The sequence below is a fragment of the Pristiophorus japonicus genome, chromosome 1, assembly GCF_044704955.1.
Source record: "Pristiophorus japonicus isolate sPriJap1 chromosome 1, sPriJap1.hap1, whole genome shotgun sequence".
In the NCBI taxonomy this organism is placed as follows: Eukaryota; Metazoa; Chordata; class Chondrichthyes; family Pristiophoridae; genus Pristiophorus; species Pristiophorus japonicus.
This window is the reverse complement of record NC_091977.1, coordinates 227,469,615-227,483,040: the sequence shown is the minus strand read 5'-3', so window position 1 is coordinate 227,483,040 and position 13,426 is coordinate 227,469,615. Positions and strand designations below refer to the sequence as shown.

Genomic DNA, 13,426 nt, shown 5'->3' with positions numbered 1-13,426 from the left:
CCTGATTTGTAACCTACGCCTGATTTTCTAAAGTGTAGACAAGGTTTTTTCGAGCGTACAAAAATCTTCACTTACTCCATTCTAAGTTAGTTTGGAGTAAGTTTTCACTGCCGAAACTTTGAAAACAGGCTTAAGTGGCTGGACACGCCCCCTTTTGAAAAAAAAATTCTGTTCCAAAGTGAAACTGTTCTAACTGACTTGAACTGGAGCAAACTAAATGCCGAGAATTTGAATTTCTAAGATACTCTGTTCTACACCAGTTGCTCCAAAAAATCAGGAGCAACTGAGGCCGAAACTTGGGCCCATTGTCTTTTCCACCATAAAAATTCACCATGTAATTTTAAATCTTGCCACCAGTTTTTTGTCAAGTGCAGATGAGGGAGGACATTCGACCCAATTTGTTCATTATTCTATAGAACATACTATCCTCCTTTAACTACTTGAATGAAATTCTGGCAAGTTATTAGAAAAATGTGTCATTTATCTGGTTCCATTTGACAACTTTTGCTGCAGTATGAAAGCCTGCTCTAGTGATAGAAGTTCATGCGTTGCCTGTTAGATTTCAATATTTTCCATACCTGACTTGCCCAACTCCCTGCCTCTACATTTTGAACCAATGGAATTTGCAATCTTTCAGGATTGCACTTACTCTCTCTCTCTTTCTCCAGATTGCACTTCTCTCTTCGTAGTTCTGCTTTTTCACCGTCAACAGCTCCCTTATCCTCTTGGACTTTCCGGAGGGCAGCACTGATTTTGTCTAATTCAGGTTGCACGTGGTCGTAATTACTTGTTGCATTCAGTTCATTTTGCAAATCTTCTATCATTTTCTTGGTGTTGCTTATTCTTTTCTGGCGGTCAATTTCCTCATCATTTTTCATTCTTAAACGTTGCTGGACTTCTTCAACCTTAAAAAGAAAAGAATCCTTTATTTAATTAAATCAAAATACTAGACAAATTAAAGAAGTGAACAATATTCTCTCCAGCTTGAAAACTGTTTCATGACATCAACATCACACTAAGTTTATATACACTAGAAAAGTAACAGTTGTAGTTCAATAAAAAATAATGTGCAACAACTGTATTGCATTATTACTTCCAAGTCAGCTTCAAGGAGCAAAGATCTTATTCCATTATGAAGTGCATGCAATGCAAAGTGCTTGCTTTTTATTTTTTTATTTTTAAGTCTCTCAGTTGGCAGCACTCTCATGGGGTCAAGTCCCATTCCAGATTAGAGCACAAAAATCCCGACTTACACTCCAGTGCAGTGCTGCACTGTTGGAGGTACCGTCTTTCAGATGAGACACTAAACCGAGGCCCCATCATCCTGGTGAATCTATGCTATATACTCCCAATAGCTTTAATGTCCTTTCTTTAATGAAACTCCCATTACTGCATACAGTATTCTAACTGTGTTGTTGTAAATTCATTATTGCTTCTTTCGTCTTGTTCTCTATGCCCTCATTTATAAACTCTAAAATGCTATTTTTTTTTTTAATGACTATACCTACCTGCACTCTCACTTTCAGGGAGTTAAGTATTTAAACTGTAGAGGTCTCTGTTCATCCATACCCTTGTGTCTTTATATCATGCATATTTCCATTCTTTTTTTTCTCTTAAAACTGTATCACTTCTCTTATCCACATTGAATTGCATCTTCACTTATCTGCCCATTCTGCCTACCTGTCCATATGTTCCGGACATGTTCTAGTAATTGCTAAATAAATGCCCACACAAAATGGCTACGAGCAAATACTGCTGGATAACGATCAGGAGCCAGGACTCCTGGCCGATTTTCTTTCCTTTATTCCAGTGGCGTCGAGGCCAATCCCCGCACTTCTACTGTCACACTGACTGAGGTTAGCTAACACGGTGTGGGTCAGGGTTGGAATCAGGGCCTTCTCTGCCTGGTGCCGTTTCATTAAAATGAAAAGAGGTTTATCAGCAAAAATAAGCATTTTTAGTAAGGGATCCAGTCCTCCAGCTGTGAGTAACCCGGCTTTAAATCACTGAAAATACTTACAAAAACTATATTAAGCCATTTAATAGTTTCATTGGTGTAGACTAGTCAGTTTCTTAGTAAATTCTTTTTGGTATGATTTCTTAAAAAAAAAATGCCTACTAGTGCCTGTGCGCTTAAGAAACAAAGCAATCTGAAGAGCCTTCCCTAACCAGCGCAATCAGCTAATCTCGCTATTTCGACTTGGGGGCGTAACCAGATTTGTAGGCGAGGCCCGATTCAGGCAAGTTTAATCTTGAACCAGTGTGAATTATCGCAGAAAACACAAGTGCAAGTGGTTTTGGGCGTAACTCACCTACATTTTAAATGCCCCGACCGTTTACGCTGATTCAGCCCCAATTGCTCTGGTGCAAAACCAGCGGAAACTTCCCCCTAATGTTTTTCAAATTTAGTGACCTAAACTGCGCTGCCGTTTCTTTGAACGTAATTAAATTGCAGCAATCAAACGATGTTAATGAACAATGTGACCCACTGTGCTGCTCTGAAATTAACCTGCTACAAACAGTGCTGCTGTGAATAAACACAAGATAGTTGCAATGCCTGTATAATATATGACGTGAAATATTTGGTAATTTACTAATTTATTTCAAGTACTTTGTAAGAACAAATCAACTCTCCCAACAGTGTTTTTGTAACTAGGATTTCTTGGATTACTGGGCACAGACTAGTCGTACTCAGAGACAATATGCATCAGAACGAGGCAGAAAACAAAAAAATCAGGCAGCATCTGTGGAGAGAGAAACAGAGTTAATGTTTCAGGTCAATGACCTTTTGTCAGAACTGGAAAAAGTTAGAGATATAACCAGTTTTAAGCAAATGCAGACGCAAGGAAAGGGGAGGGGGTTGCAAGAAGGGAAGGAAAAACAAAAGGAAAGGGCTGTGATAAGGTGGAAGACAGGAGAGATTAGAAGACAAAAGGTATGATGGTGCGAGGCAAAAGGAGATGGTGATGGGACAAGTAAAGAAACAAAAGATGGGTCTAGAAGAGATGTAAATGGGAATAGTAGAAGCATGACCCCAAGCTCTGGTTGCCTGTCACTTTAATTCTCTGCTCCACTCCCACTCCGACATTTCTGTTCTCATCTGCCTATACTGTTCCAATGAAGCTCAACGCAAGCTCGAAGAACAGCACTTCATCTTTCAATTAGGCACTTTACAGCCTTCTGGACTCGACATCGAGTTCAAAAATTTCAGATCATAACATCTGCTCCCATTTTATTGTTGGACAGCAGCTGTTGATTCTGTTATTCCCATTTACATCTTATCTAGACTCATCTTTTGTTTCTTTACTTGTCCCATTACCATCTCCTTTTGCCTTACACCATGATCCCTTTTGTCTCTCTAATCTCTCCTGCCTTCCACCCCATCACAGACCTTCCCTTTTGTTCTTTCCTCACCTTCCCCCTCTGCCTTCCTCTGCAATTGCTTAAAACCTGCTGTATTTCTAAAGTTATCCAGTTCTGACAAAATGTCATCGACCTGAAATTTTAACTCTCTGATCTGCTGAGTATTTCCAGCATTGTTTTTATTTCAGATTTTCAGCATCCGCAGTATTTTGCTTTTGTATTAAGGCAAAAAACATTAGGGATTCAAATGCGTTATTGCAGCTCCTTATTTGGTTTCAATCACAATTATTTTCACATCAGTACGTAGCAGATGGGAATACTGGGATTAAATAATAATAAGCTGATGGAAGACTTTAGGATTATGAAAGGGTTTAATAGGGTAGACATAGAGAAGATGTTTCAATTTGCAGGGGAGAGCAGAACTAGGGGCCATAAATATAAGGCAATCACTAATAAATCCAATAGGGAATTCAGGAGAAACTTCTTTCCCCAGAGAGTGGTTAGAATGTGGAACTCGCTATCACATGGAGTAGTTGAGGCAAATAGCAGATAAGCCTGAGGGAGAAAGGAATAGGAGGATGGGGTGAGATGAAGGGTGGGAAGAGGTTTGTGTGGAGCATAAACACCAGCATGGATTTATTCGGCCGAATGGCTTGTAATATTCATCCATAATATTAAAATTGGAATATATATTCCTTTTATGGGCATTCCTTTTATGAGCGGGTGCAGGACATTCTGAAAAGGGAGGGTGAACAGCCAGTTGTCATGGTGCATATAGGTACCAACGACATAAGTAAAAAACGGGATGAGGTCCTGCGAGACGAATTTAGGGAGCTAGGAGTTAAATTAAAAAGTAGGACCTCAAAAGTAGTAATCTCAGGATTGCTACCAGTGCCACGTGCTCGTCAGAGTAGGAATCACAGGATAGTTCAGATGAATACGTGGCTTGAGCAGTGGTGCAGAAGGGAGGGATTCAAATTCCTGGGACATTGGAACCGGTTCTGGGAGAGGTGGGACCAGTACAAACCAGACGGTCTGCACCTGGGCAGGACCGGAACCAATGTCCTAGGGGGAGTGTTTGCTAGTGCTGTTGGGGAGGAGTTAAACTAATGTGGCAGGGGGATGGGAACCTATGCAGGGAGACAGAGGGAAATAAAATGGAGGCAGAAGCAAAAGATAGAAAGGAGAACAGTAAAAGTGGAGGGCAGAGAAACCCAATGCAAAAAACAAAAAAGGCCATATTACAGAAAAATTCTAAAGGGGCAAAGTGCGTTAAAAAGACAAGCCTGAAGGCTCTGTGCCTCAATGCGAGGAGTATTCGGAATAAGATGGACGAATTAACTGCGCAGATAGCAGTTAATGGGTATGATGCAATTGGCATCACGGAGACATGGTTCCAGGGTGACCAAGGCTGGGAACCCAACATCCAAGGGTATGCAGCATTTAGGAAGGATAGACAGAAAGGAAAAGGAGGCGGGGTGGCTTTGCTGGTTAAAGAGGAAATTTAATGCAATAGTAAGGAGGGACATTAGCCTGGATGATGTGGAATCGGTATGGGTGGAGCTGCGGAATTCCAAAGGGCAGAAAACGCTAGTGGGAGTTGTGTACAGACCACCAAACAGTAGTAGTGAGGTTGGGGACAGCATCAAACAAGAAATAAGGAATGTTTGCAATAAAGGTACAGCAGTTATCATGGGCGACTTTAATCTACATATTGATTGGACTAACCAAACTGGTAGCAATGCGGTGGAGGAGGATTTCCTGGAGTGTATTAGCGATGGTTTTTTAGACCAATTTGTCGAGGAACCAACTAGAGAGCTGGCCATCCCAGACTGGATGATGTGTAATGAGAAGGGACTAATTAGCAATTTTGTTGTGCGAAGAGAAGAGTCACCATAATATGGTAGAATTCTTTATTAAGACGGAGAGTGACACAGTTAATTCAGAAACTAGGGTCCTAAACTTAAGGAAAGATAACTTCAACAGTATGAGGTGTGAATTGGCTAGAATAGACTGGCAAAGGATACTTAAAGGGTTGATGGTGGATAAGCAATGGCAAACATTTAAAGATCACATGGATGAACTTCAGCAATTGTACATCCCTGTCTGGAGTAAAAATAAAACGGGGAAGGTGGCTCAACCATGGCTAACAAGGGAAATTAAGGATAGTGTTAAAGCCAAGGAAGAGGCATATAATTTGGCTAGAAAAAGCAACAAACCTAAGGACTGGGAGAAATTTAGAATTCAACAAAGGAAGACTAAGGGTTTAATTAAGAGGGGGAAAATAGAGTACAAGAGGAAGCTTGCAGGGAACATAAAAACTGACTGCAAAAGCTTCTATAAATATATGTGAAGAGAAAAAGATTAGTGAAGACCCTTGCAGTCGGATTCAGGTGAATTTATAATGGGGAACAAAGAAACGGCAGACCAATTGAACAAATACTTCGGTTCTATCTTCACTAAGGAAGACACAAATAACCTTCCGAATGTACTAGTGGACAGGAGGTCTAGTGAGAAGGAGGAACTGAGGGATATCCTTATTAGGCGGGAAATTGTGTTAGGGAAATTGACGGGATTGAAGGCCGATAAATCCCCAGGGCCTGATAGTCTGCATCCCAGAGTACTTAAGGAAGTGGCCCTAGAAATAGTGGAGGGAGAGAGAAAACTGGTAATTATAAACCGGTTACCCTGAAATCAGTAGTGGGGAAAATGTTGGAATCAATCATTAAGGATGAAATAACAACGCATTTGGAAAGCAGTGACAGGATTGGACCAAGTCAGCATGGATTTATGAAAGGGAAATCATGCTCGACAAATCTTCTGGAATTTTTTGAGGATGTAACTAGCAGAGTGAACAAGGGAGAACCAGTGGATGTGGTGTATTTGGACTTTCAAAAGGCCTTTGACAAGGTCCCGCACAAGAGATTGGTGTGCAAAATCAAAGCGCATGGTATTGGGGGTAATGTACTGACATGAATAGTGAACTGGTTGGCAGACAGGAAGCAGAGAGTCGGGATAAACGTGTCCTTTTCAGAATGGCAGGCAGTGACTAGTGGAGTGCCGCAGGGCTCAGTGCTGGGACCCTAGCTCTTTACAATATACATTAACAATTTAGATGAAGGAATTGAGTGTAATATCTCCAAGTTTGCGGATGACACTAAACTGGGTGGCGGTGTGAGCTGTGAGGAGGATGCTAAGAGGCTGCAGGGTGACTTGGACAGGTTAGGTGAGTGGGCAAATGCATGGCAGATGCAGTATAATGTGGATAAATGTGAGGTTATCCATTTTGGGGGCAAAAACACGAAGGCAGATTATCTGGATGGCAGCAGATTAAGAAAAGGGGAGGTGCAACGAGACCTGGGTGTCATGGTTCATCAGTCACTGAAAGGTACAGCAGGCGGTGAAGGCGGCAAATGGTATGTTGGCCTTCATAGCTAGGGGATTTGAGTATAGGAGCAGGGAGGTCTTACTGCAATTGTACAAGGCCTTAGTGAGGCCTCACCTGGAATATTGTGTTCAGTTTTGGTCTCCTAATCTGAGGAAGGACATTCTTGCTATTGAGGGAGTGCAGCGAAAGTTCACCAGACTGATTCCAGGGATGGCTGGACTGTCATATGAGGAGAGACTGGATCAACTGGGCCTTTATTCACTGGAGTTTAGAAGGATGAGAGAGGATCTCATAGAAACGTATAAGATTCTGATGGGACTGGACAGGTTAGATACGGGAAGAATGTTCCCGATGTTGGGGAAGTCCAGAACCAGGGGACATAGTCTTAGGATAAGACTTAAGATTTAGGACTGAGATGAGGAGAAACTTCTTCACTCAGAGAGTTGGTAACCTATGCAATTCCCTGTCGCAGAGAGTTGTTGATGCCAGTTCATTGGATATATTTAAGAGGGAGTTAGATATGGCCCTTACGGCTAAGGGGATCAAGGGGTATGGAGAGAAAGCAGGAAAAGGGTACTGAGGGAATGATCAGCCATGATCTTATTGAATGGCGGCGCAGGCTCGAAAGGCCGAATGGCCTACTCCTGCACTTTTCTATGTTTCTATCAGCATTCACTGTCACGCCTCTAGATAGCACCTCAATAGAATTTCCCCTCATTAAGGTGAGCAGTTGGCATTGTTCCCAATCATGATAGCAACTCCATTTTCACCACTAGTTGCCGCCTCAGAAGCTCCAGGTCCCCATACCCAAACCCTAATTATACAGAATCAGAGCATTCGCAGCCCTAGGAAGAAACCAACCACATAACACCTCTGCCCACATAGTGCACATGGGTTATGGGAAGTGGTCCACGTTGTCCAGGGCCGCGCCATGGATCTTGATGACTGGGGGGCAGTGCTGTGCGGCGAGGACAGACTGGTGGAGGAGCTTTGTCTTCCTGATGTTTAGCCTAAGGTTATACAAGTAGATAGGAACGTAGGAACAAGAGTAGGCCATTTAGACCCTTCAGTCTGTTCTGCCATTCAATTAGATCACAGCTAATCTGTATCTTAATTCCATTTACGTGCCTTGGCTCCAAAACTCTTAACACCCCTTGCCGAACAAAAATTTTATCAATCTCAGTTTGACATTTTCAATTGACCCCCAGCCTCAACAGTTTTTTGGTGCAGCGAGTGCCAGATCGCCACTACTGTGTGTGAATAAGTACTTCCGGACAGCACTCCTGAACGGTCTAACTCTAATTTTAAGGTTTTGCCCCCTTGTTCTGGACACCCTCACTAGAGGACATAGTTTTTCTCTATCTACCTCATCAACTCCTTTAATCATCTTGAACATCACAAATAGATCTTTCCTTCTATACTCAAGGGAATACAAGCCTAGTCTATGCAGCCTGTCCTGATAATGTAACCCTTTTAGCCCCCGTATCATTCTGGTGAATCTGTGCTGCATATAAAATTAATTCAATAATTACAATTTTTAGAATGGCCATGATAGTGGTTGGTGTTTGAAGTTGACAAACTTAAATTTCTGCGTACGAATCATTCTTCTCAAATTAAAATTACAACACATGGTGTGAGTAGTAACAGGAGTAGGCCATTTAGACCCCTCAGTCTGTTCCAACATTCAATTAGATTAAGGCTGATCTGTATCTTAACTCCATCTACCCGCCTTGGTTCCATAACCCATAATACCCTTGCCTAACAAAAACCTATCAATCTCAGTTTTGACATTTTTAATTGACCTTCAGCCTCAACATTATGGGTAATGTATTAGTATGGAGAGAGGATTGGCCAACAGTCAGAAAACAAAGAGTGGGGATAAACTAATCATTTTCCAGTTGGCAGGCTGCAACTAATGGGGTGCCATATGGATCAGTGCTTGGGCCCAAGATATTTAGTCTGTATTAATGACTTAGAAGAAGAAACCGAGTGTAACGTGTCTTAATGCAAGGAGTATCCGCAATAAGGTGGATGAATTAATTGTGCAAATAGATGTTAACAAATATGATGTGATTGGGATTACGGAGACGTGGCTCCAGGATGATCAGGGCTGGGAACTCAACATTCAGGGGTATTCAACATTCAGGAAGGATAGAATAAAAGGAAAAGGAGGTGGGGTAGCATTGTTGGTTAAAGAGGAGATTAATGCAATAGTTAGGAAAGACATTAGCTTGGATGATGTGGAACCTATATGGGTAGAGCTGCAGAACACCAAAGGGCAAAAAACGTTAGTAGGAGTTGTGTACAGACCTCCAAACAGTAATAGGGATGTTGGGGAGGGCATCAAACAGGAAATTAGGGGTGCATGCAATAAAGGTGTAGCAGTTATAATGGGTGACTTTAATATGCACATAGATTGGGCTACCCAAACTGGAAGCAATACGGTGGAGGAGGATTTCCTGGAGTGCATAAGGGATGGTTTTCTAGACCAATATGTTGAGGAACCAACTAGGGGGGAGGCCATCTTAGGCTGGGTGTTGTGTAATGAGAGAGGATTAATTAGCAATCTCATTGTGCGAGGCCCCTTGGGGAAGAGTGACCATAATATGGTGGATTTCTGCATTAGGATGGAGAATGAAACAGTAAATTCAGAGACCATGGTCCAGAACTTAAAGAAGGGTAACTTTGAAGGTATGAGGCGTGAATTGGCTAGGATAGATTGGCGAATGATACTTAGGGGGTTGACTGTGGATGGGCAATGGCAGACATTTAGAGACCGCATGGATGAATTACAACAATTGTACATTCCTGTCTGGCGTAAAAATAAAAAAGGGAAGGTGGCTCAACCGTGGCTATCTAGGGAAATCAGGGATAGTATTAAAGCCAAGGAAGTGGCAGACAAATTGGCCAGAAATAGCAGCGAACCTGGGGACTGGGAGAAATTTAGAACTCAGCAGGGGAGGACAAAGAGTTTGATTAGGGCAGGGAAAATGGAGTACGAGAAGAAGCTTGCAGGGAACATTAAGGTGGATTGCAAAAGTTTCTATAGGTATGTAAAGAGAAAAAGGTTAGTAAAGACAAACGTAGGTCCCCTGCAGTCAGAATCAGGGGAAGTCATAACGGGGAACAAAGAAATGGCAGACCAATTGAACAAGTACTTTGGTTCGGTATTCACTAAGGAGGATACAAACAACCTTCCGGATATAAAAGGGGTCAGAGGGTCTAGTAAGGAGGGGGAACTGAGGGAAATCTTTATTAGTCTGGAAATTGTGTTGGGGAAATTGATGGGATTGAAGGCCGATAAATCCCCAGGGCCTGATGGACTGCATCCCAGAGTACTTAAGGAGGTGGCCTTGGAAATAGCGGATGCATTGACAGTCATTTTCCAACATTCTATTGACTCTGGATCAGTTCCTATGGAGTGGAGGGTAGCCAATGTAACCCCACTTTTTAAAAAAGGAGGGAGAGAGAAAACAGGGAATTATAGACCGGTCAGCCTGACCTCAGTAGTGGGTAAAATGATGGAATCAATTATTATGGATGTCATAGCAGTGCATCTGGAAAATGGTGACATGATAGGTCCAAGTCAGCATGGATTTGTGAAAGGGAAATCATGCTTGACAAATCTTCTGGAATTTTTTGAGGATGTTTCCAGTAAAGTGGACAAAGGAGAACCAGTTGATGTGGTATATTTGGACTTTCAGAAGGCTTTCGACAAGGTCCCAAACAAGAGATTAATGTGCAAAGTTAAAGCACATGGGATTGGGGGTAGTGTGCTGACGTGGATTGAGAACTGGTTGTCAGACAGGAAGCAAAGAGTAGGAGTAAACGGGTACTTTTCAGAATGGCAGGCAGTGACTAGTGGGGTGCCGCAAGTTTCTGTGCTGGGGCCCCAGCTGTTTACATTGTACATTAATGATTTAGACGAGGGGATTAAATGCAGTATCTCCAAATTTGCGGATGACACTAAGTTGGGTGGCAGTGTGAGCTGCGAGGAGGATGCTATTAGGCTGCAGAGTGACTTGGATAGGTTAGGTGAGTGGGCAAATGCATGGCAGATGAAGTATAATGTGGATAAATGTGAGGTTATCCACTTTGGTGGTAAAAACAGAGAGACAGACTATTATCTGAATGGTGACAGATTAGGAAAAGGGAAGGTGCAACGAGACCTGGGTGTCATGGTACATCAGTCATTGAAGGTTAGCATGCAGGTACAGCAGGCGGTTAAGAAAGCAAATGGCATGTTGGCCTTCATAGCGAGGGGATTTGAATACAGGGGCAGGGAGGTGTTGCTACAGTTGTACAGGGCCTTGGTGAGGCCACACCTGGAGTATTGTGTACAGTTCTGGTCTCCTAACTTGAGGAAGGACATTCTTGCTATTGAGGGAGTGCAGCGAAGATTCACCAGACTGATTCCCGGGATGGCGGGACTGACCTATCAAGAAAGACTGGATCAACTGGGCTTGTATTCACTGGAGTTCAGAAGAATGAGAGGGGACCTCATGGAAACGTTTAAAATCCTGATGGGTTTAGACCGGTTAGATGCAGGAAGAATGTTCCCAATGTTGGGGAAGTCCAGAACCAGGGGTCACAGTCTGAGGATAAGGGGTAAGCCATTCAGGACCGAGATGAGGAGAAACCTCTTCACCCAGAGAGTGGTGAACCTGTGGAATTCTCTACCACAGAAAGTAGTTGAGGCCAATTCACTAAATATATTCAAAAGGGAGTTAGATGAAGTCCTTACTACTCGGGGGATCAAGGGTTATGGCGAGAAAGCAGGAAGGGGGTACTGAAGTTTCATGTTCAGCCATGAACTCATTGAATGGCGGTGCAGGCTAGAAGGGCTGAATGGCCTGCTCCTGCACCTATTTTCTATGTTTCTATGTTTCAAAGCTCGATGGTAAAATGCGCTGTGAGGAGGACTCAGATTCTGCAAAGGGATATAGACAGATTAAGTGAGTGGGCAGATGGAGTATAATGTGGGGAAATGTGAGGTTATTCACTTTGGTAGGAAGAATAGAAAAACGGAATTTAAAAAAAATTGTGAGAAACAATTAAATGTTGGTGTTCGGAGAGATTTAGGTGTCCTCATACAGGAAACACAAAGTTAGCATGCAGGTACAGCAAGCAATTAGGAAGACAAATGGCATGTTGGCCTTTATTGCAAGGGGCTTGGAGCACAAGAATAAGGAAGTCTTACTACAACTGTAGAGTTTTGGTGAGATTACACCTGGAGTACTGTGCACAGTTGGTCTCCTTATCTGAGAAAGGACATATAAGCCTTAGAGGCAGTGCAACAAAGGTTCACCAGATTGATTGCTAGGATGAGTGGGCTGTTCTAAACTCTCTGGAGATTGAGCCTAAACTCTCTGGAATTTAGAAGAATGAGAGGTGATCTCACTGAAACATAAGATTTTGAGGGGGCTTGATAGAGTAGATGCTGAGAGGTTGTTTCCCCTGGCTGGGGAGTCTAGAACTAGGGGGCATAGCCTCAGGACAAGGGGCCGGCAATTTCGGACAGATATGAGGAGGAATTTCTTTACTCAGAGGATTGTGAATCTTTGGAATTCTCTACACCAAAGGGCTGTGGATGCTGAGTCGTTAAGAGATTTTTGGATTCTAGGCGAATCAAGGGATATGGGGATCGGGCGGAAAAATGGAGTTGAGGTCGAAGATCAGCCATGATCTTATTGAATGGCAGAGCAGGCTTGATGGGCCGTTTAGCTTACTCTTGCTACTAATTATTATGTTAAGACCAATTCACTCTATCTGGTTGTACAATAGCTGAGCTTAAGGCACTCAATACTGACAATATGTTACCATTCATCCGCAATACCATTTCTAAAATTGAGGAGTACAAAGAATTCAAAAAGTTTTGTAAAGTTTCCCAGGGGTAAAGTTGTACCAACCTCTTTGTCCTTCCGTTCCAAGAAATCTTGCTTTTGTTTGCTTTCCTGAGAGATTTTCTTAATTTCTGACCCCTACAAAAACAGGCAAATGCAATCATTCCACTGAGCAATGTTAATATAGAAAAACTCAGTTTAAGCATTGTACATATAAGTGTAAGCAAATTAGAATAGATAACATCACATTGTCTATTGAAAGATAGGTCAAAACTAGCAAGAGCTTCATTCTTGCTTGCATAAAAAAATAAATCACAGGGCACTCACTCCAAGACTTAGTTGCACAACTTCCCTCTCCCATGTAATAAAAACACCCCCTTCCCAAGGAACTCTCTACCTTCACTCACGCAAGACAAGTCATCAAAAGCATAAAACACAAAAAGAATGGAAAGAAAGACCAGTCAATCCAAACTTACGCCGATCTAGTGTCATACTGTGCTATTACATACAATTTACAGCACAGAAACAGGTCACGCGGCCCAACTGGTTGATGCTGGTGTTTATGCTCTGCACAAGCCTCCACCCACCTTACTTCATCTAACCCCATCAGCATATCCTATTCCTTTCTCCCTCATGTACTTATCTAGCTTCCCCTTAAATGCATCTATGCTAGTCACCTCAACTACTCCACGTGGTAGAGAGTTCCACATTCTCACCACTGCTTGGTACTTATCGACTTCCTTTTTAAAGGACTCAACAATTATATGCTAAGTGACACTTACCTCTGACGTGTTTAAAACCTTAAGAAAATGAGTGCTGAGTCACGTCTTGC

At 42.5% G+C, this 13,426-nt stretch overlaps 1 protein-coding gene across 7 annotated transcripts in view; it reads right to left on the bottom strand.

The window, feature by feature from the left end:
• The window catches only part of smc5 (structural maintenance of chromosomes 5), a 124,493-nt gene that overhangs the window by 53,395 nt on the left and 57,672 nt on the right, over positions 1-13,426 (bottom strand). For all 7 annotated transcript variants that reach the window (XR_011594091.1, XR_011594092.1, XM_070887377.1 and 4 more), the window contains exons 8-9: positions 12,661-12,732; positions 650-905 (exon numbers count right to left, since the gene is read on the bottom strand). Coding sequence is in view for 5 of the 7 variants with exons in the window: in XM_070887377.1 (XP_070743478.1) it covers positions 650-905; positions 12,661-12,732 (328 nt within the window). In the remaining 2 variants the exon portion in view is untranslated. The remainder of the gene's footprint in view (positions 1-649; positions 906-12,660; positions 12,733-13,426) is intronic.